The sequence below is a fragment of the Bubalus kerabau genome, chromosome 11, assembly GCF_029407905.1.
Source record: "Bubalus kerabau isolate K-KA32 ecotype Philippines breed swamp buffalo chromosome 11, PCC_UOA_SB_1v2, whole genome shotgun sequence".
Taxonomy (NCBI): domain Eukaryota; kingdom Metazoa; phylum Chordata; class Mammalia; order Artiodactyla; family Bovidae; genus Bubalus; species Bubalus kerabau.
Window position 1 is genome coordinate 108,156,437 of NC_073634.1, and position 18,471 is coordinate 108,174,907.

Here is an 18,471-nt window from a genome sequence, read left to right on the forward strand (position 1 = left end):
GAGGCCATAGAACTTCAGGTCTGGCAGGGATCTGCCCGATTCTGTCTCCCCATCTTCTTTCTGGATGGGCGTGGGGAGGGAAGCCCACCCAGCCTGCTGGGCAAAGTGCTGGACAGCAGGTGCCAGAGGCCCCCCCGAAATCGGGATTTCAGGGTCCCTGGGCTCCCCTCTGTTTGGGAGCAGACCGCGGTCTGGGGTGGCCCCCGGGGCGCAGGCTGAGCCCACTCTGCACTCTCTGCGCCTGTCTGAGCCGGCCCTCCGGGCCGCCGCAGCTCTTCTCAGCCCGCCAGGGCCTCTGAGCGCAGGCTCAGAGCTGCCGGTTCTGAGCGGAGTTCTTGCCACAAGAGGGCAGCCGGCAGCACAAGGGTCTGGCCGCAGGCTCAGCTGGATCCCAGCGGGAGGCTGGCCTCTCTGGGGCCCCGCAGGCGGAGGCCTGAGGCCGCCTGGGCCGTCAGCGGGGCGGGCTCCGCACCCAGCCGGCCGGTGGGGCATGGCTGCCAAGTCTGTCCCCGGGATGGAGCCGTTTCAGCGGGTCCGGCTGGTTCGGCAGGCTCGGAATGGTCCTGCCTGACGGTTCTCGCTCAGCTGATACACTGAGAGAGACGGGGTGGCTGGTGTTACCAGGTGGTAATGAATGCTAGTAGATGCTGTTATGATAATGACCACGTATTAATAGCAATAGAGAATGAAGGCCATCAGATGGAACACGGCTGTGTTTATCGAGCATCTGCTGCGTGCCAGGCACAGACCCGGGGCTTCCAGCAGGACGGGGTGACGGCTGTCATCACCCCGAATTTCCAAGTGGACAGAAGTCCGGGGCCTCATCACAGGCTACAGAGTGGAGCCTGAGCCCATCTGCCTCCAGAAGAGAGCAGGCTGTGGGTGGAGGGGCGCCTGCCTGGGCCGCTCTCTGCCCTGAGACCGGGATGCTGAGGGCTGCCTGCGGGGGCGCTCAGCCTCCCGAGTCCTGGGGGCCAGGCCGGCTCTCAGCCTGGACCATGACTGCTCACCCTCTCTGTCCGCACAGGGGGCGGACGGCATCCGCGGTCTGAAGGGCACCAAGGGTGAGAAGGTGAGTGTCCCCGCCTCCCCGCGGGGCCTGGCCGGGAGCTGGGAGGGCTGCCCTGGGGACCGGAGTGACCACGGGCCACTGACGTGGGAGCCCCCAGTTCACTGACAGCGCAGGTGTGCACAGCTCCCCATGAACCTCGGGGCCCGGTGACCGAGCGCCCCTGACCGCCTGCCCCTCCGTGAACCTCGGGGCCCGGTGACCGAGCGCCCCTGACCGCCTGCCCCTCCGTGAACCTCGGGGCCCGGTGACCGAGCGCCCCTGACCGCCTGCCCCTCCGTGAACCTCGGGGCCCGGTGACCGAGCGCCCCTGACCGCCTGCCCCTCCGTGAACCTCGGGGCCCGGTGCCCGAGCGCCCCTGACCGCCTGCCGCTCCGTAGCCCGGCCTGGCCGAGAGCACCTCCTGGCCGTCCTGCAAGGCCAGCAGTAGCGGCACCACCCATCTTGGGGGTCTTCTGTCGGTCTCCCCCTCCTCAAATCCACCTGTCACCTGCTACCGGGCCTGTGGTCATGCGCACATGAGGCAGAGACTCTAAGAAAGGGACGCCAGTAGAGCAGGCCCGGGGGGCCCAGTGAAGCCAGGCCCCCAGGGCTGCAGCCTTCCTGCTGCGAGCTGGCCAGAACCGCAGAGGGCAAAGGGTTAACAGGGATACAGTCCCGAGGGCTGGAGCCAGGCACTCAGAGTCCTCACCCAGTGTATTGGCCTTGGGGTGGGGCCCAGAGGCTCTGAGGTGGGGGGAGCCGGGCGGGGGTTCTCTCCCCTAGACTGAGGCTCTCTCTGGTCCCCCTTCAGGGTGAAGATGGCTTCCCAGGCTTCAAAGGAGACATGGGCATCAAGGGCGATCGGGTGAGTGTCGGGGGCAGGGAGGGGCCCCAGGGCAGCCTCTCAGGACGGAGCTGAGGCCTCCGTGGAGGCTCCTGGCCACCAGCAGCGGCCAGCTCCGGCCCAGCTCCCAGCCTGGAGCTGCGGCAGCTGACACCTGGTCCCAGTCCCGCCTGTGGGGTCACCTGGCCCCTCCGGCCTGTATGCATCAGGGAGTCAGTGGGGACCTTTCCTTGCTGGCCAGTACCCTGGACAGTGCTGCAGCCCACAGGGTCAGAAAGAGCCGGACGTGACCGGGCGACTGAGCAACAGCAGCCCTGGTTTGCAGAGCAGTGCCTTTGGATTATTAGTGTAACAGGTTTCCGGGAGAGAGAAGGGGTCGCAGAAATGGCCCAGCTCACCAGGGAGGGTTGCGTCCTGCCTGAGGCTGCTGGGGGGTCACCAGCAGGGCCGCACCCCGACCGGGGCCTGGGCTCCCTGACCAGCCCTTCGGGCATCTGGGCTCCCAATCACCTCTTCAGCTGCTCTCCAGACCCCCGAGCATAGCCCCTGTGTTCTGGACCTCGGGCCGGGCTGTCTGAGGCTGTAAGAGCCTGGCTGGTTTTTAGTGAATATTTTGCCTCGGCTCCAGGGGAGCAGGCTGGGGCGTGTCACCGCAGAAACCGGTGGCCGAGTCTCCATGGAAGGGAGGGTGACCCAGGTGATGCTGGGGGCGTTGGGCTGGCGGGCCAGCTGCCTGAGGCTGTGGGGACACTCTGGAGACCCCCCGTAAGTCCAGAAGGAGCGGAGCCCTGCACCCCCGGAGGGCCCGCAGAGGCAGCAGCGGCATCGGCACCTGGACGGACGCTGTCAGCGGGACTGCGGCTGCCATGTGGCCGGCCGCCCGATTGTCCCCCACAGAGCGGGCCCGCAGGTGCCGTTCCAGAACCGCCAGAACCAGAGGGCCTGTGGCTTGGCGCTTTGTCCCGTGCTGGACAGGCAGATGGGATCCGGCCCTCCGTCAGAAGGAGGGGGAGAAAAGAGAGGTGTTCATGTCACAGGCCTGTCCCAGGGATGCTGCTGCCAGAGGCAGTCCTTCTAGAATTCTCTACAGCGATGGCTCCCCACATCTGAGGGGCCTCTCCCTGTCTGGCTGGTGAAAGCCCCTTTATCTTCCTTTCCAGCAACGTGAGGCACACATTTTCCCAAGCCATCCCCCAGTCACACGCCGTGCCCTGGGCTCGCCTCTGGCTGAGGATGGACGGGGGGCCGGGGGGGGGGGCCTCTTCCATCGTAATTTCTCCCGGAGAGGCATTTCTGCCGATGCTTGGCATTTCCTAATTTCCTGAGGGCTCAGTAAACATGGGAAGGATTCTTGGGTTGAGTGAGCAAAGTGCTTCTTAGGGACAGAGCGTCCTCGTCCTGCAGAGCTTGGAGCCGAGGAACGAGGGAGCCATTAGCTGGCTTTATTCCCGCGACGCACGTTTCTAAGGGGGGTTTGCACAGCTGTCCTGCAGCTGCTCCTGGACATCGGGGATCAAAGGAGGGCCCACGCAGATGGCGAGGCCAGGCGGGCACTCCACGGCCGGGCCGGGCCTCTGCTGCCACCCTCGCTCAGCCCCCAAGGCCCCCTTCCTGGTGGCTCAGGCCTCCCCGCCTGTACGTGGCAGAGCCAGTGAGGCGGCGTTTCGCCCTTCAGTCTCTGGACACAGCCTGTGGATCTCCCGTGGGCGCTGACTGTCAGGCTGCAGTCGGCTGGGCTCCTGGGCCTTTCAGGGACCTCCCGGGGCTTCGGGAGAAGAAGGCAGTGCCCCCCGCCGCCCGTCCCCTGCCCAGTGGGGAAATAGCAGGTCAGAGCTCCTAGTTCAGCCAGGAGGTGCTCGACCAAAGGCCACTGGGAAAAGAGGGGGCCGTGGGCCCGAGAGTGGGCGCCGAAGTCTCCCGGGGCCGGGACGGGGCTTGGTCTGCTTGAGCCGGGCCAGCGACACTTGCCACCCCTGCTTGCTCCCACACGGTGGGGGGACCCCCGCGGACTGCAGTCTGTGGGCGACACCCTCACCTCCTCCTTCTGACCTGCAGGGGGAGATCGGCCCACCTGGTCCCAGAGGGGAGGACGGTCCTGAAGGTCCCAAGGGGCGAGGCGGTCCGAACGGCGACCCTGGTCCTCTGGGACCCCCTGGGGAGAAGGTACGTGACGCGGGCCCTCCCGACAGCCCGGGGCGTCCAGGCGGCGGGTCGAGCAGGCAGAGCCCCGGGCAGGGCCGGTGTGCATCCTGACACAGGCCGGCCTGCTGGGCCACCGCACCTGCTCCTGGGGGCGTTCCCCAAGCTCAGGGTTGGGAGCGGGGGCTCCTGAGAGCTGCTCTTATACCTGCGGGGGGCCGCCCCCTCATCTCGCTCCCCCACCCACTTCTCCAGCCCCAAGGCTGGGACGCTTCGACAGAAGGATTGAGCAAAACCCCACAGACAGAGAGCGCTTTTCTTATACATGGGGCATCAGCCTCCACCCATTGGCTTCAGCAGGGGTGTCCATTCCTGCTCGAGGGTCCTTGCTCCAAACCAGGCGGGGATTCTAGGGGAGACACCATCCCAGGAAGACAGACAGGCTCTCTCGGGAGGCCGTGAAGTCCACACCCTGCTCCAGTTCCCCTGCCGACACACGCCGGCTTCCTCTGTGTTCCAAGCAGGGCCGGCCGGCTCGTGACGCGCCTCTTTCTCTCCGCAGGGCAAACTCGGAGTCCCAGGACTGCCAGGCTACCCAGGAAGACAGGGGCCAAAGGTAATGTACAGCCTGGTGAGGTCTGACCACTGGCGTCTCCCCAGCCTGCACGCTGTCACCCACCTGCCCGCCCTGTGTAGCCGCTGTGACAAAGTAGAAGGTCACGGTGGCTGCGTCCCGGGTCTGCCCCACTCACACCCTTCTGCGGTGACTTGGCTGACTCGGAAGGAGGGCCCTGGAGATAGGTGAGCCTTTCAGAGAGGCAGATCCTGGGCTCCACGTCCAAGTCCTCAGCCCCTCTGGTCTCTCAGGGACTTTGTGTACCGGTTTCTCCACACCCAGAGCTGTGTACCTCCCGCAGAGTTAATTCTCCCTGGAAATTCGGAGGTTATTTGCTCGTAACTGAGCATAAAAGGAAGACGAAAACTTTCTTAGTGGAAATCATGCTTTATGTTATGTGAAACAGCTCCTTGAGGCTTTGCAAATCACTTAAACCATTTTTTCTGTCTCACCTTTTATTATTCATGGTTCTTCCTTAAAAAATTGCCAGCTGCCTGCACTAGAGATGTAATTAACAGCAAAAGAGAACTCACGGATCTGTCGGGTTTGTGTCTGCGTCCTGCCCTCCTCAGGCTTCAAGCCTCCGCACGCCCTCCTTGTTAGCAGAGGCAGGGCCCGCGGGCTGGGCTGCAGCCCTAGGTGCTCCCACGCGGCTGATGGCAGGGCCCACAGCAGTCCTCCCTGGGGAAGGGCGAGCTTCCCCTCTTGGCGGGTGAGCCCACAGCCGCCACTCGGGGGGGAATCATCTGCCATGAAATCGTTTTGCTTCATGTCTGTTAGCGACATGCCCACTGACCGCAGTGCTGGCCACTGTACTTGTGTGGAGAGACCCTGATGGACACGTTTTCTCTCCTGAAATGCGTGTCCACTTGGAGAGGGGGAGAAGGGAAAGAGAGGAGGAGTTTGGGAGAGACGAGGTGGGGGGTTATAGATCAAGTTCAGGCAGCTTTTCATAAAGGCAGGGGGAGAACCTTGAAGCTGCTTGGGCAGTCTGGATGGTCCTGGGGCGGTGACCCCACTCCTGAGCCGAGGGCCATGAAGCCAGCACCCCTGGTTTTCCCGCCGCAAATCTCGGTCCAGTCTCCTCTTCCTCTTTGTATCAGCAGGCAGGCACACAGGTGGGTTGGCCAAGCTGAGTAGCATCAGTAAACTCGTCCTGGGCTAAGCACACGTTCAGGTCAGGATTTTAAGCCAGGTGGACAGTAGAGACGGACTCAGCAAACGATTTAGACAGTGTCACCAGGAGCTCACATAGGGGGTGTTTGGATATTTATTCAATCGAAGCTCTTACGTGCTCACCTGCCCACGTGCACCTTGTAAAGATCTAGAATTGGAAGAGCCACTCGATGCCACGGCTGGGGCATAAATTTGCATTCGTTTTTGACTTTATAAGCTGCCGGGCTTTATTTAGAGGTGTTGTGAGAAGATAGAACATGACAACAAGGAGCAAAAAGCAAATGCCACAAATGTGAGATTCACATGTCACCCCCGGCTCATCTCGGGGGCACAGGCTCTTTTCTTCCCAAACACCAGTGTTTTGCAGACATGGGTGTGTGAGAGGAGGGTGTCGAGAGAGGGAGGAAGGGGAAGCATGGTTAAGATTCAGTTCTGAATTTTAGATTCGGAGTCTGTGAGATGCTCAGGAAATACTGAGTAGGTGGGTGGGGGGTGGGGGGTGGATGGATGATGGATGGGTAGATGGGTGTATGGATGGATGGATGGTGGCTGGGTGCATAGATGGGCGGATGGTTGGTGGGTGGATGGGGGGTGGGTAGGTGGTATATGGGTGAATGGTGGATGGATGGATGGGGGATGGGGGTGGGTGGATGGATGGGGGGTGGATGGTGGCAAGGTGGATGGATGGGGTGTGGGGGGTGGGTGGATGGATGGATGGGGGGTTGGGGGTGGGTGGATGGATGGACGGTGAATGGGTGAATGGAGGATGGATGGATGGGGGGTGGATGGTGGGGTGGTGGACGGTGGGTGGCTGGGTGGCGAGTGGTGGGTGGTGGTGGGGCATCTGACCCGGGGCTGAGGACTCCGGCAGGCTTGTCCTCCAGCCGGCACAGTGCACGGCTCATCCCTGGTCAGTCTCTGACGCTTCTTCCCTCGTGAACTCTCTTGCAGGGTTCTATCGGATTTCCTGGATTTCCTGGCGCCAACGGAGAAAAGGGCGGCAGGGTAAGGACCGCCTGGCCTCTGCGCAGGCAGCTTGTCTGCTGCCTCGGTGTTAGCGAGTCTGTTCTCCGCACACCATGTTTATTTCTCACCCACTTTGCTGCCAGAACTGCTTTCTGGAACAGCTGACCCCAGTCTTTACGCGACTCACTGGTGGCTCTCGGAGCGCTGGGCTGGGCTGGAGTGCGGTAGAGCAGGCGGCCGGCCAGAGAGGGAGGCGTGTGGAGGACACGGCGCTTTCTCACGCTCCTACGATGGCAGCAGCTCTCGGGTCACTGGCGAAACCCAGACTCTTCTCTTGCAGCCCAAGTGACTCGTTTTAAAAAAGGCGGGGAGAGGCCCTTGCTCTGTGCTGACGTCTCAGTGAGCCCCTCATCCAGGGTCCAGGTGCGCCCCCTCCTCTGCCTGGGCTGCCGCCGTCACTGGACACCCTCCGGGGGGCAGCGGGCCTGGCTTCCCTCCGTTGTCATCAAGTGTGAAGGTGATCCGAGGGCCCAGACTGCGGGGCCGTCCCCCCAGCCTCCCCACCCCAGGCCTCCGGCGGGCACTGCCCTCAGCGGCGTCACACGAGGCAGCCTGAGCACTGCTCCTGGTGAACGGGATCAAAAGGTCCGCTTGGGCCTTTGACACCGAGCGGCCTTGACCACAGGCGTGTGGGGTGTGCAGAGCAGGCCTGGGCGGGTCCTCCCTGCCCAGACGGACGAGCTGCCCCTGTTAAGTGCTCACTCCAACTACCGTTACTGTCTTTGAGCTGAGACAGTGCGATCTCTTGAAAGCACGGGGGAAGACCTAAAGCCATCCACAATCCACGTCAATGGACATGTTTGCCAGATTCAGGAAGAGAAAACGGGGCTTCCTGAGTGCAAGCGTGACACAGGGCGACCTCGCTCTGTCTGTGTGTATCGGTGTCAGACGTGTCTACACGCCTGTCTGTGTCTGCATGTTTGTGTCACGTCTGTATTGTGTCCTTGTTACGCACCTGAGTGTTTCTATCTATGCCGTGTCTGTGTCGTGTACGTGTCTGTATCTGTACTTACATCTGTCCGTGTGTCTATCAGCCACCTGCCTACCTATCTGTCTCGTTCTTCCTGGTGCGGACAGTCTGACTAGCGTCTTGGGAAAAGGCAGTCACTCGTGGAAAGTAGTAGTCCAGGGTCTGTAAAAGCAGAGGAACCTCGGAGCCACAGAGCAGGCAGCCCCAGTGCTGGAGAACAGGGGTTCCACACCACGTTGCCGAGAGAATCCCCAGGAGGGGTCATGACGGCTGACGGGGGCCTGTGATGTGACCACCACCCCTTTGCGTGGAGGAGCTGGGCTGGGGACGCCGCGGAGGCCTGGCTGTGGTCCCGGGACTGGCAGTCCGCTCCAAGCCCTGCTCCCTCTCCCGCCCCTCAGCCACTCCACCCCCGAGCTGAGAAGGCCGGGCAGGTGCCTGGACTCCCCCGGCCCCCACACACCGTTGTTCCAGGGCATCGGCACGCGGCCCACCGAGATCATCACTGCGAATGGGTGGTTGGAAAGCAGAGAGGCCTGGGACCGGGGACTCACTTCTGGCCTGGGAGTCCAACTTGGTTCCCGGGGCCTGAAGCCTGGACATCTCCAGGAAACCGTCTACTTTGGGACTTTGCCGATGCGTAGGAGGGCTGGGATACTGGACGTGACAGGTGGCGTGTGTGCTGACACGCGTGTGCCCCTGTGTCTGGGCTGCCTGAGAGCCGGCAGGTCTTCTTCCGTCCACCTCGTCCAGGCCTCTCTGGAGGGGCTGGCTGGTCCGGCGGACTGCTGGCCCGGAGGTCCACGTACAGCTGGCTGTCACGTGACCACTGATGGCTTGTCCCTATCACTGGCCTGCACCCCGGGCCAAGGCAGGGTCCCCGCCAGACCAGCTTGGGAAGAGCCAGCCCCTTGGCAACACCACCTGCAGCCCAAAGCTTCCATCGCCAGCTTAGGGCGTCTCGACTCTAGCGAGGCCAGTTCTGGGAGGGCCCCTGCCTCCCCTGCAAGGGCAGGCGGACAGGCGCTCACGGGAGATTCGCTGAGGAGGCCGTGGGTGGGGCGTCTTCTGTCCAGCGGCCTCCGTCACCAGGGTGCAGACTCTGGCTCCGTTTACCAGCAAACCTGGGAAGGCTGGTGCCGCCTGGGAGGCCGACGGAATCGGAGGCTGAGGCTGGGGCAGTTTGTTTAGGTTGGAACCAAGAGCTGGTCAGGCTGCAGGATCAGAACCGTGATGCAGGTCTTGCTGTTGGATGGAGGCTTGGCATGAGCTGACATGCCAGCTGGACTCATCCACCGATGCCAGGAAGTCACCCGGGGGTGGGCCATGGTGTCTCGCTGGCGGGAGCCCATCAGTTGAAGAAAGCAGATGTTTCATTAATTCTCGTCGGCAAATATTTATTTGAAGCCAAGAGATGCCGCCGCCTAATGGAAGCAGGGAGACCAACGTGCATTGTTTAAAAGCTCCGTAATTACCTCATCATCATAAACGGTTTTATTAAATTCCTTTCTAAATGGGAGGCTCTGGAAAGCAGTTTTGATTCTGGCAGCAAATGAGTGAAAGATGGTGAGAGGAAATGTTTTAGGTGGTCCTTAGCAATGCAGATCCATCTTGGGCTTTGTCGTTAGAAACCAGGAAAAAAATAATAATTCCGGAAGATGAATGGAGAGGCAGTGGGGATGGAGGGCCTTGATCGATCCATTACTCGCACGCACTGTAGGTGAACTGCACTTAGAGCTATTACGTCTTTGCTTTGGGGAAAAAAGATTGCGGTGCATTTGTTTTCCGTGGTTTGGAAAATGCAAAACAACAGAGAGAAGGAGTCTAAATTCTATTAGAAGAGAAGCAAATGATGCTGGGATATATGATTTATATATTAAATTGCAAGTTTGTTTGTCTGTAGAGCCTGTTGAAAATTTAATGGCTAATATCCTTAACTGTAGCGGAAGTAAATTATGTATGAGAGGGGTTGGCTTTCTCCTCTCGTAATAATGATTCCTCCCCACCTCCACTGCTGCGAGAGATTAAGAGGGAAGGTTGGGCGGGGGAGGGAAGGGGCGGGGAGTGGATGTTCTGAGGGGAGGACACCAGAGAAGTGAGGTGAGCATCCCTCGGGCAGCAGAGGGAGCTGGGGTTCAGAAGGCCCTCTGCAGACACGTGAGGCTGGGCGCATTGCCCGACGGGTGCGTCCTGCCACCCTGAGAGGGCTTCCTTTCAAGCCAAGACAAGGGGGCGGGCTTTTCTAGCTTGACTTCCAGTGGTCTCTGCATCACCCACCCAGTGGCAGGCGTGCTGCGAGACTGACCGACACCCTTCTCTGATTGCAGGGCACCCCTGGGAAGCCGGGACCACGGGGGCAGCGAGGCCCGACGGTAACCCTGGGCGGAGGGCGGCCTCCAGACTGGGCGCGGTGGTGGGGTGCCTGCCTGGCGGGAGGGGGATGAACGCGTCGCGCACACAGGGCTGGGGCCCACCTGTCCTCTCTTCCGTTTGTCCAGGGCCCACGAGGTGAAAGAGGCCCGCGGGGCATCACCGGCAAGCCTGGCCCCAAGGTGCGTATGTGGTCTCCCCTGCGGCCCCGGCCTGACCCCCCACGGAGGGGGCCCCATGGCCTTCTCCGCTGCAAAATATGAAAGAATGAAAGAAGATTTCCTGGGGGTATTTTAGAAGGAGCTGGTTGAGTTAGGTGAGGTCGAATCACAGAGGCTACCTGGGGCCACCACAGCGTGGAAGTCAGGCCCAGCCAGGCTTTGGACCAATGTCCCCTCGCTCTGATGGGGAGGCCTCGTTTCTTTTCTTCGAGAGGGCTTTGGAAGAGACATCTTGCCGGGATTCTAAAGAAAGTTCTTTCCGCCCCTGCGAAGGTCCAGGCCCACCTCGAAGGCCTCTTCTCCCACCCTGGGGCCTTGACACCAGGTCCTCCACTCGGCGTGGAAGCAGACCTCAGCCAGGCAGCAGGCCCGTCCTGTCCCGCCCTGTGAGGGTCGTGATTCCAGCGCACTTTGCTGCTAAGGAGATGGGCCCGCGGCTGGCGGAGGCAGCGAGCCGGGCAGGGGCAGGGCGGACCTGGGGATTGCCCGAGTCCCTCCGTGACGAGCTCTGGGCCCAGTCGCACCCCCGGAGGCTGACTGCATGCTCTGCTGCTGCGGGCTGCTGGGTGGGCCCTGAGACGCAGCCTGCGTCCCATCTTCTCGTGAGCTTTGGCCCCTGGTGGGAGCCTGGCCTTTGTCCCAGAGCAGCAGCGCGTTCTCCTGGGAGTGTCTCAGCCCCAGCGAGGCCGGCTCAGTGCTGGGTGTGTGTGCAGAGGCGAGGACCACCAGAGGCTAGTGCGCTCTGCTCCGTATGGAGGCGGGGTGACTGCAGAGGGCACAGGGGCGCTAGGCGATTCTGCACCTGTGATGATGTCATGGGCCAGAGTCTTTTCATCAAAAATAGTAATGACAGAAATAGTAATAATAAACTTTTCTTGCTCTTTCCCTGCCTTCCCAGGGCAACTCTGGAGGCGATGGCCCGGCCGGCCCTCCAGGTGAACGGGTAAGCACCTGGATGCGTCCAGGAACACCCCCAGGAGCGTCTGCAGGAGAGCTGCCTGCCCTCAGCGGCCCCCAGCGTTTCTTCCTGGGTGGGCGGGGCAGAGCATGGCCAGCCTTCGACCCTGGAGAAGGAGGGTGGTTCCTAAAATCCAGAGGTGGCTCAGGAGTGGCCTTCCCCGGGAGTAAAGTCTTCTCTGTTGGTTGGAGGTGACGACCCCATCCCCTTGGCCCTGGCCTTGGGGCTTGAGGTGGGGGTGGCTGAGATGTCCAGAAACCGAGTCCTGGGCCTCACGCTGCCCCAAGGGACCTTCTTGTGTAACGGACTTACTTTTCACATTGGCGAGGGCAGGGCTGGAAAGAGCTTCTCGAAAGTCGTGGGGAGTAGGGGTGACCGTGCCTGTGCTCAGAGATCCGAGCCCACATGCTGGGGCGATGCGTGTCCTCATACTGGCTCTTGTCTGTCCCCAGGGACCCAACGGACCCCAAGGACCCACGGGGTTCCCTGGACCAAAGGGCCCCCCGGTGAGTACCGCATTTTCCCTGTGGGGCCGGCCCAGGGTGTCCCGGAGACGCTGGTCCTTCCCCAGGGCTCCGGCCTCCAGGCTGCGGCTCAGGGGAGGGTGGCCAGCCCAGGAGCTCTGGCTGGGGGGGCAGTTTGGGGCGCAGGGACCCCTCTGTCATCAGACCATCACGACTGTCCAGTCGGCCCTGAGTCAGGGTGGTGGCACCGGCCCCTTAAAGCCACAGAAACGCGTTCTCTCCCCGTCTGGAGGCCAGAGCCCGAACTCCGGGGCCGGGGCCCGGTTTCTCCCCCGGAGGCCTCTCCCAGCCCCCGGCCCCCTGGGCTCGTGGACCCTCAGCCCCTCTGCCTGCGTCTTCGCCTGGCCTTCTCCTCTCTCCTCCTCTGTCTCACGTTCTCTGTCTCTACCCTGGATGAAGGCCCAGCCTAATTCAGCCAGACCTCACCTTGACCTGATCCCGTCTGCAGAGACCCTGTTCCCAAATGAGGCCAGGGTCGCAGCTTCAGGGGGTTAGGACCTCAACCTGTTTTTCCTGGTGGTGGTGGGCAGAGGTACAGCTCAGCTCGCAGCAGATAACAGTGTATTTCCTCTGAGAAGGAAAAGCCTCTCATCGCAGGAGTCGCTGCCTATTGGGACGCGCGTGGGCGCGGGGGTTAGGAAGGAGCTCGACTCTGCCCTGCACGGACCTGGGCCCGGTACCTCCCGCGGCCGGGCCTCAGGGGCTGCTGACGCCTTGGCTTCTCCCTTGGGAGACGACAGTGACCCTCAGGGTGGATGTAAGGGTTCAAGGGGGCGGAGCCCAGACCCAGGCTCCCAGGAGAGTTTGTTACTGTGACTTTGCCATCATCGCCTTGGAGCTGAAACGGTAGCTTTTGTCCTCTGGGGTGGCACGAAGTCCTGAAGGTGTGTGTGTCTTGGGATGAGATGAAGCTTCCCTCCTTTGCTTTCTGCAGGGGCCCCCAGGCAAGGACGGGCTCCCGGGACACCCCGGACAGCGAGGCGAGACGGTGAGTGTGGGCAGCGCCGGGGGATGTGGGCGCCGCGCCCGACCTTCGCTGCCGGTCAGCTCAGGCAAGGCTGAGGTTCAGCCTCGGGAAGCCCCCCGAGGGCCGGCCGGCTCCTGTGGCCGCGGGATGCGCCCTGTCTGGAGGGAGCTCCACGGCCTCCGAGCAGCCCCTTGGCTCTGTGTGTGAGGGCAGGTGTCGGCTTCAAGCCGTCCTGGGCAGCCTGGCCCAAGGTCACACGTGCAACCATCGTGACACCAACGGAACCTAGAGGAGTGGCCCCTGCCTTCCCCGGGAGGGTTGGAGCGCGGCCCAGCGCATGCCACGTGCGTCTGAACTGGACACTCCTTGGGCAGGTCCTCCGTTTCCAGCTTTCCGGTTACTTTATGCCACCCCCAGCCCTGTCTGTCCCGGCCCTTCTGGCCTCGTGGGGATGGCAAGGAGCCAGACGGCTTCCCCCAAGTCCCCTTTTCAGTCAGGGGGCAGGCGGCCGGTCGGGTTGGAATTTGGGCCCTTGGCTGTGCGCAGGGCCAGCGTCTCTGCTGTCACGGGCTCAGCTTGGCCTTGCCCTGACCTGTAGCAGCGCCCGTGACAGTCTTTGACAGCTGGACTTAATGGACGCCCACGTTTTTTAGTTCTAGAAAAAGCACTGGGGTCACTTCCTGGTCCCAGGAGCCACGGGGGATTCAACCGAGCTCCATGCTGTGTCCCCCCAGGCCTGTCCCTGGGAAGGGCATGGGCACACCTGTGGCCTGGGGGCTCCCCACTCTGGACAGCTGGGGTTCGCAGCGCCTGGTGACCTCCTGGCCGCCGTAGTGGTGGAGACTGACCCATGGGAAGGCCCTCTTGTGTCTGTGTCCGGCGTCCATGTGGTCAGAGACCTCTGACTCTCCCAGGAGGAGCCGTCCCCTTGAGAAGTGTGATCCTTAACAGCACACTTAATACGTTCCTGGTGCTGCTTAAAAACATCCCCGGGTCCCTTTTTGGCTCGTGGTGATGAAGAGTTCCCTACATGTGCCGTCCTGGTGCTCCGTGGCCGAAAACAGAGCTTACTTTGCTCTTTTGTTTATGGAGAAAAACGAAAGCACCCCCAGCTTTGCAGGCCTTTCTCTAGTGCTTTCCTGAGCAGACCAGATGGAAGGTTTCTCGTCTCACGGTGCACGCTTTCCCCTCTGCCTTGTTCTGGGAAGAGGCTGGCAGAGTGATTAAGCCGCTTGTTTTGCTGGCAAAGTAGGACAGGTTCTTCCTGCCCGCCCCCCACCATGCCTGGCTGCCCCTGGAGACTCAGGGGCACCCCCATCTGGGCCCGCCTGGGGTGTCACGTCCTCCAGGGGTCAGTCCAGACACCCTGCAGAGAGGCCCTGCTCGGGGTCATGACCTGTGCTTTCGTTAGAGAACTGGAAACACAAGAGGTCGTAGCACCTCCTACATGCGAGCCCAGGGCCTGCTCGTCACAAGCGCTGAGACGGACCCCAGCCTCAACCGGCGTGGGTGTCGCCCGGCGGGCCACACGCAGGCCTTCCTTGCCTCCACGTGGGCACTGCTACCCAGCCCCCCGAGCAGGGGAGATGCCTTCGATCTGTCCAGCATGCCTTGTTTCTGACCCTGTAAAGGCTGCTGGCCTTGCGGCTAAGATTAAGTGTAGTATGGGGGCTTCACAGCTGGCTCGGTGGTAAAGAATCTGCCTGCCGAGGCAGGAGACACAAGAGATACAGGTCCGATCCCTGGGTTGGGAAGACCCCCCGGAGTAGGAAATGGCTGCCCACTCCAGTACTCTTTCTGGAAAACTCCATGGACAGAGGAGACTGGTGGGCTACAGTCCATGGGGTCACCAAGGGTCGGACACGACTGAGCGCACAGAGGTCTCCTGCGGGGAATGCTGCCTCGGCCATGGCCGTGTCAGTCCCGTGCGTGCAGCTCGGCTGGGCCTAAAGAAGGAGCCCTCCCAGACTCTGCGTGAAGCTGCCTCTGCTCTGGGTCTGCACGGTCCAGCGGCTGAGCGTGAAGTGTCCATCAGCTGCACACTCGCTGGCCATCGTGCGCTGGGTCAGAGGTCCTTGCCCTTCAGCCCAGTGGGCAGCTGGCCCCGCGGCTCTTGCTGCGGCCTTAAACGAGCCGCTTCCCTCTGCGGACGCTGTCGAGTTTCCACTGAAAGCCTCCCGGGCGTAGCATCTGCACGTCTCCCCCAGCGTCACGTGGTGCCTGCAGATGGCATCTTGTCCGCACGTGCCGAGCTCTGTGGAAATGAATGCCGGAAATGAAACCCGCGGTGCTCTGCCGTCAGCTTCGCCTCTGGGGGAGAGCGTGTGCAGAGCAGCCAGGCGGCCGGGTCCGTGCCAGCGAGCGGAGCAGAAACAAGCGGTTCCTGTTGAGTCGAGCTAAGAATACCTCCCAGCTGCCGCACTGTGGAAGTGGCAGGTCCCCTCTGCGTCCGGATTTCCATGGGTGCCGTATAAAACCGCCTGTCCTGCCCCAGGGGCCTCGGGGACACCACAGGACAGTCCCCGCACAGTCACTGACGAGAGGAGCCCGGGGCGGCTCCCGAGTGTGGTTTCCAGCAGCTGTGACACCAAGTCTGCTCAGAAAACGGACGCTTAGTGACGCGAGGAGGACGAACGGTTACAGAGTGTATTTCTCAGAGCAAGGCGGGGTGATGGAAGCAGCTAGCGAAACGATCCTGTCTGGTTTCCTGACCTTCCTAAACTCATGCAAAGTGGGACAAGAGAAATGGCCCTTTTCAATGAGGTCTCGGACGTCCACTGTTTTGGGGTGGGGTGGGGGCTGGGGTGACCTTCTGTCTGCCGCTTCAGCCGTCTCAGCGGGCTGACTCTCTCTTCGCAGGGTTTCCAAGGCAAGACCGGCCCTCCAGGCCCCCCGGGTGTGGTCGGCCCTCAGGTGAGACACAGGCCCCGCTGGCATCTGGGGTCATCCCGGGTCCCCGCCCACTCGGGAGACAGGGTCACGCTCAGGGCGGAAGACCCCTGCATCGTCAGGGCGTGGGTGCAGCCGGGGGGTGTCATAAGGCCTAGACCGCTGCTTCAGAGGTGCTTTCCACGCAGCAGAGCAGGTGCAGAGATGGGGAGTGATCGCATGACGCGAACCGAGTGGGCAGAGCCAGCTGCCAACCCTGTGGGCAGACCAGGCAGGCCCGGGGAGTCCGGCTTCCACCCTCCGGGCAGCCCAGCCCTTGGGGTCCACGCAGCCTGACTCCCCGCCTTGGATCCAGTGCCCGGGGCTGCCGTTCTAACCTTGGATCTGTGCGAGAATGGGCTTGCAGGCTCAGGGCCGCAAAACGGGGCACAGTCACTCTGCTTCCCAGAAAGTCTGTGCCTAACGTGGCGGTAAATAAGATACTGACCCAGGAAACGAGGGTGCGCCCCCTGCCCTTCCCTGCACGGGGGTTCCCCCCGAGGCCCAGGGAACGCAGGCCCCGCTGGCTTCATTGGAGACGACACGCAGGACCACAGTGGCTGTGGCTGGTGGACAGACCCCAGTGTGCTTCGCTCTCCCTGGGTTTTTACCAGGAGAAGACCTTCAAAGGAAGGTGACGGTCTGGTGGGCTCGCAGTGGCCCTTCGCCTCTGCGACCAGGCTGTCCTTAGACTGAGGCAGAGAAAGTTACTTTCTTGCATGTCCCTGGAATGTGTTTACTGGCTGACACGCTTTTTCCCTGCAGGGTCCCACTGGGGAAACTGGTCCCATGGGTGAGCGTGGCCACCCTGGGCCCCCGGGCCCCCCCGGTGAACAGGGGCTCCCGGGCCTGGCCGGGAAAGAAGGGACGAAGGTGAGTGGCTGGGACCTCTGTCCCGAGCGGACTTTCCTGGGGACAGTTTCGGCCCTTGGTCTGTGTCTTTCTGATGCTTTTCTGTGATGAATGTGTGATTCTCAAGCAGCTGCTCTTCATGCCAATGCACCCGCTCAGACCAGGGACTCAGCTCCTCTCTGCTCACTTTGAAGGAGGGCCTGAGCTGATCAGCTTCCCGGACAGAGATGATGGGGGGCTGTGGACCACCTCTTCCCCAGGGCACCCAGAGTGGCCGCCCACCCGTTCCCAGAAATGGACAGAAGTCTGACACTTCATGTGTCTAAACTGAAGTTAGCGGAAAGTGACCCTTTAAAAAATTCTCCACTTTAAGACATGAAAGCTGTCGTTCAGTCACTAAGTCATGTCCGACTACTCACGACTCCATGGACTGCAGCACGCCAGGCTTCCCTGTCCTCCACTACCTCTTGAAATTTGCTCAAACTCATGTCCATTGAATTGGTGATGCCATCCAACCATCTCACCCTCTGCCACCCCCTTCTCCTTTTGCTTTCAATCTTTCCCAGCATCAGGGTCTTTTCCAATGAGTCGGTTCTTTGCATCAGGCCAAAGTATTGGAGTTTTAGCTTCAGCATCAGTCCTTCCAATGAATATTCAGGGTTGATTTCCTTTAGGATTGATTCGTTTAATCTCCTTGGAGTCCAAGAGACTCTCAAGAGTCTTCTCCAGCACCACAACTTGAAAGCATCAGTGAAAGAATAAATAATTAAAAAACACATCCCCAGACTGGGTGCCCCAAGCTGGTGGTCGTAACTTCTGTGTTTCTGCATAAAAACGAACGGCCCTCTTCTTTCAGCTTTTCAGTGAGGGAATCGGGAGAGATAAGTTCTCCAGCCCTTTGCGTGACCACATACAGCAAAGTAAACTTGAACAGTAATCAAAGAGTGAAAAGGTCACACATGCATATGTACGTATGCAGGCATACATGATGGAGTACATACATATGTGCTTGTGTATACGTGTGTGTGTATAACGTAGAGACAGCCATCAGCCATAAAGAGAGCTGGCTGAGTTTGGAAAGGACGCCCCTACCCTCCCATGTGGGACCCCAGAGAAAGTCCTAGAAGACGTCACAGCCTTAGTGAATTTCAAGTAAGACACATGGTCAGACAGAGAATCCTTTCAGAAAACGTGGTTCAGCCTCAAGACGAATATCTTGAGCGGCGAGTCCTTTTCAGGCAAAGCTTCCAATGCTTTGGCCACGGAGTTCTTCACCTGAGCCAGTTTTATGAGGATCCCTGGGTTCACAGGAAGGACAGGCCCTCAGCCCCCGCTCGGGCCGCTGTGGCCCTGAAGGATGTGGCGGGGAGCAGGACTCCACGGATCATGATTAGAGTCCCAGACAGAGTCGGTTCCCACGCCACACGCGGGGCCAGCTGGCCACGCAGGCTCCCAGGCGTGAGCTTGGGCCATGCTCCAGCACCCGGATCCGTCAACCAGTGAAGTGAGTCAAGACCCAGAGGTTCCTTTTAAAGCTGTGAGCCCCGGGAAGCCCCGCTCCAGCCCAGCTCCTGAGTGGATCTAGAAGACCAGGCCCCACCCACTCCCCGTCCACCTGGGCTGTGGGCATCACCTGAAACTGACCTGTGGCCCTGATTCCAGGGTGACCCAGGCCCCGCTGGCCTTCCTGGGAAAGACGGTCCCCCCGGGCTGCGAGGCTTCCCTGGAGACCGAGGACTTCCTGGTCCAGTGGTGAGTGAGGGGTCCGCCGGGGGACGGGTTGGATGTCCACCCTGGGGAGGCTTCTCCCTGCGGCCCCCTCTCACAC

The 18,471-nt window shown here is 61.3% G+C and overlaps 1 protein-coding gene across 3 annotated transcripts in view; it reads left to right on the forward strand.

The window, feature by feature from the left end:
- COL5A1 (collagen type V alpha 1 chain) overlaps positions 1 to 18,471 on the forward strand; it is a 147,794-nt gene that overhangs the window by 92,350 nt on the left and 36,973 nt on the right. For all 3 annotated transcript variants that reach the window (XM_055541604.1, XM_055541605.1, XM_055541606.1), the window contains exons 28-40: positions 1,028 to 1,072; positions 1,864 to 1,917; positions 3,952 to 4,059; positions 4,598 to 4,651; positions 6,779 to 6,832; positions 10,151 to 10,195; positions 10,322 to 10,375; positions 11,313 to 11,357; positions 11,825 to 11,878; positions 12,831 to 12,884; positions 15,723 to 15,776; positions 16,557 to 16,664; positions 18,306 to 18,395. In XM_055541604.1, coding sequence (XP_055397579.1) covers positions 1,028 to 1,072; positions 1,864 to 1,917; positions 3,952 to 4,059; positions 4,598 to 4,651; positions 6,779 to 6,832; positions 10,151 to 10,195; positions 10,322 to 10,375; positions 11,313 to 11,357; positions 11,825 to 11,878; positions 12,831 to 12,884; positions 15,723 to 15,776; positions 16,557 to 16,664; positions 18,306 to 18,395 — 819 coding nt within the window. The remainder of the gene's footprint in view (positions 1 to 1,027; positions 1,073 to 1,863; positions 1,918 to 3,951; positions 4,060 to 4,597; positions 4,652 to 6,778; positions 6,833 to 10,150; positions 10,196 to 10,321; positions 10,376 to 11,312; positions 11,358 to 11,824; positions 11,879 to 12,830; positions 12,885 to 15,722; positions 15,777 to 16,556; positions 16,665 to 18,305; positions 18,396 to 18,471) is intronic.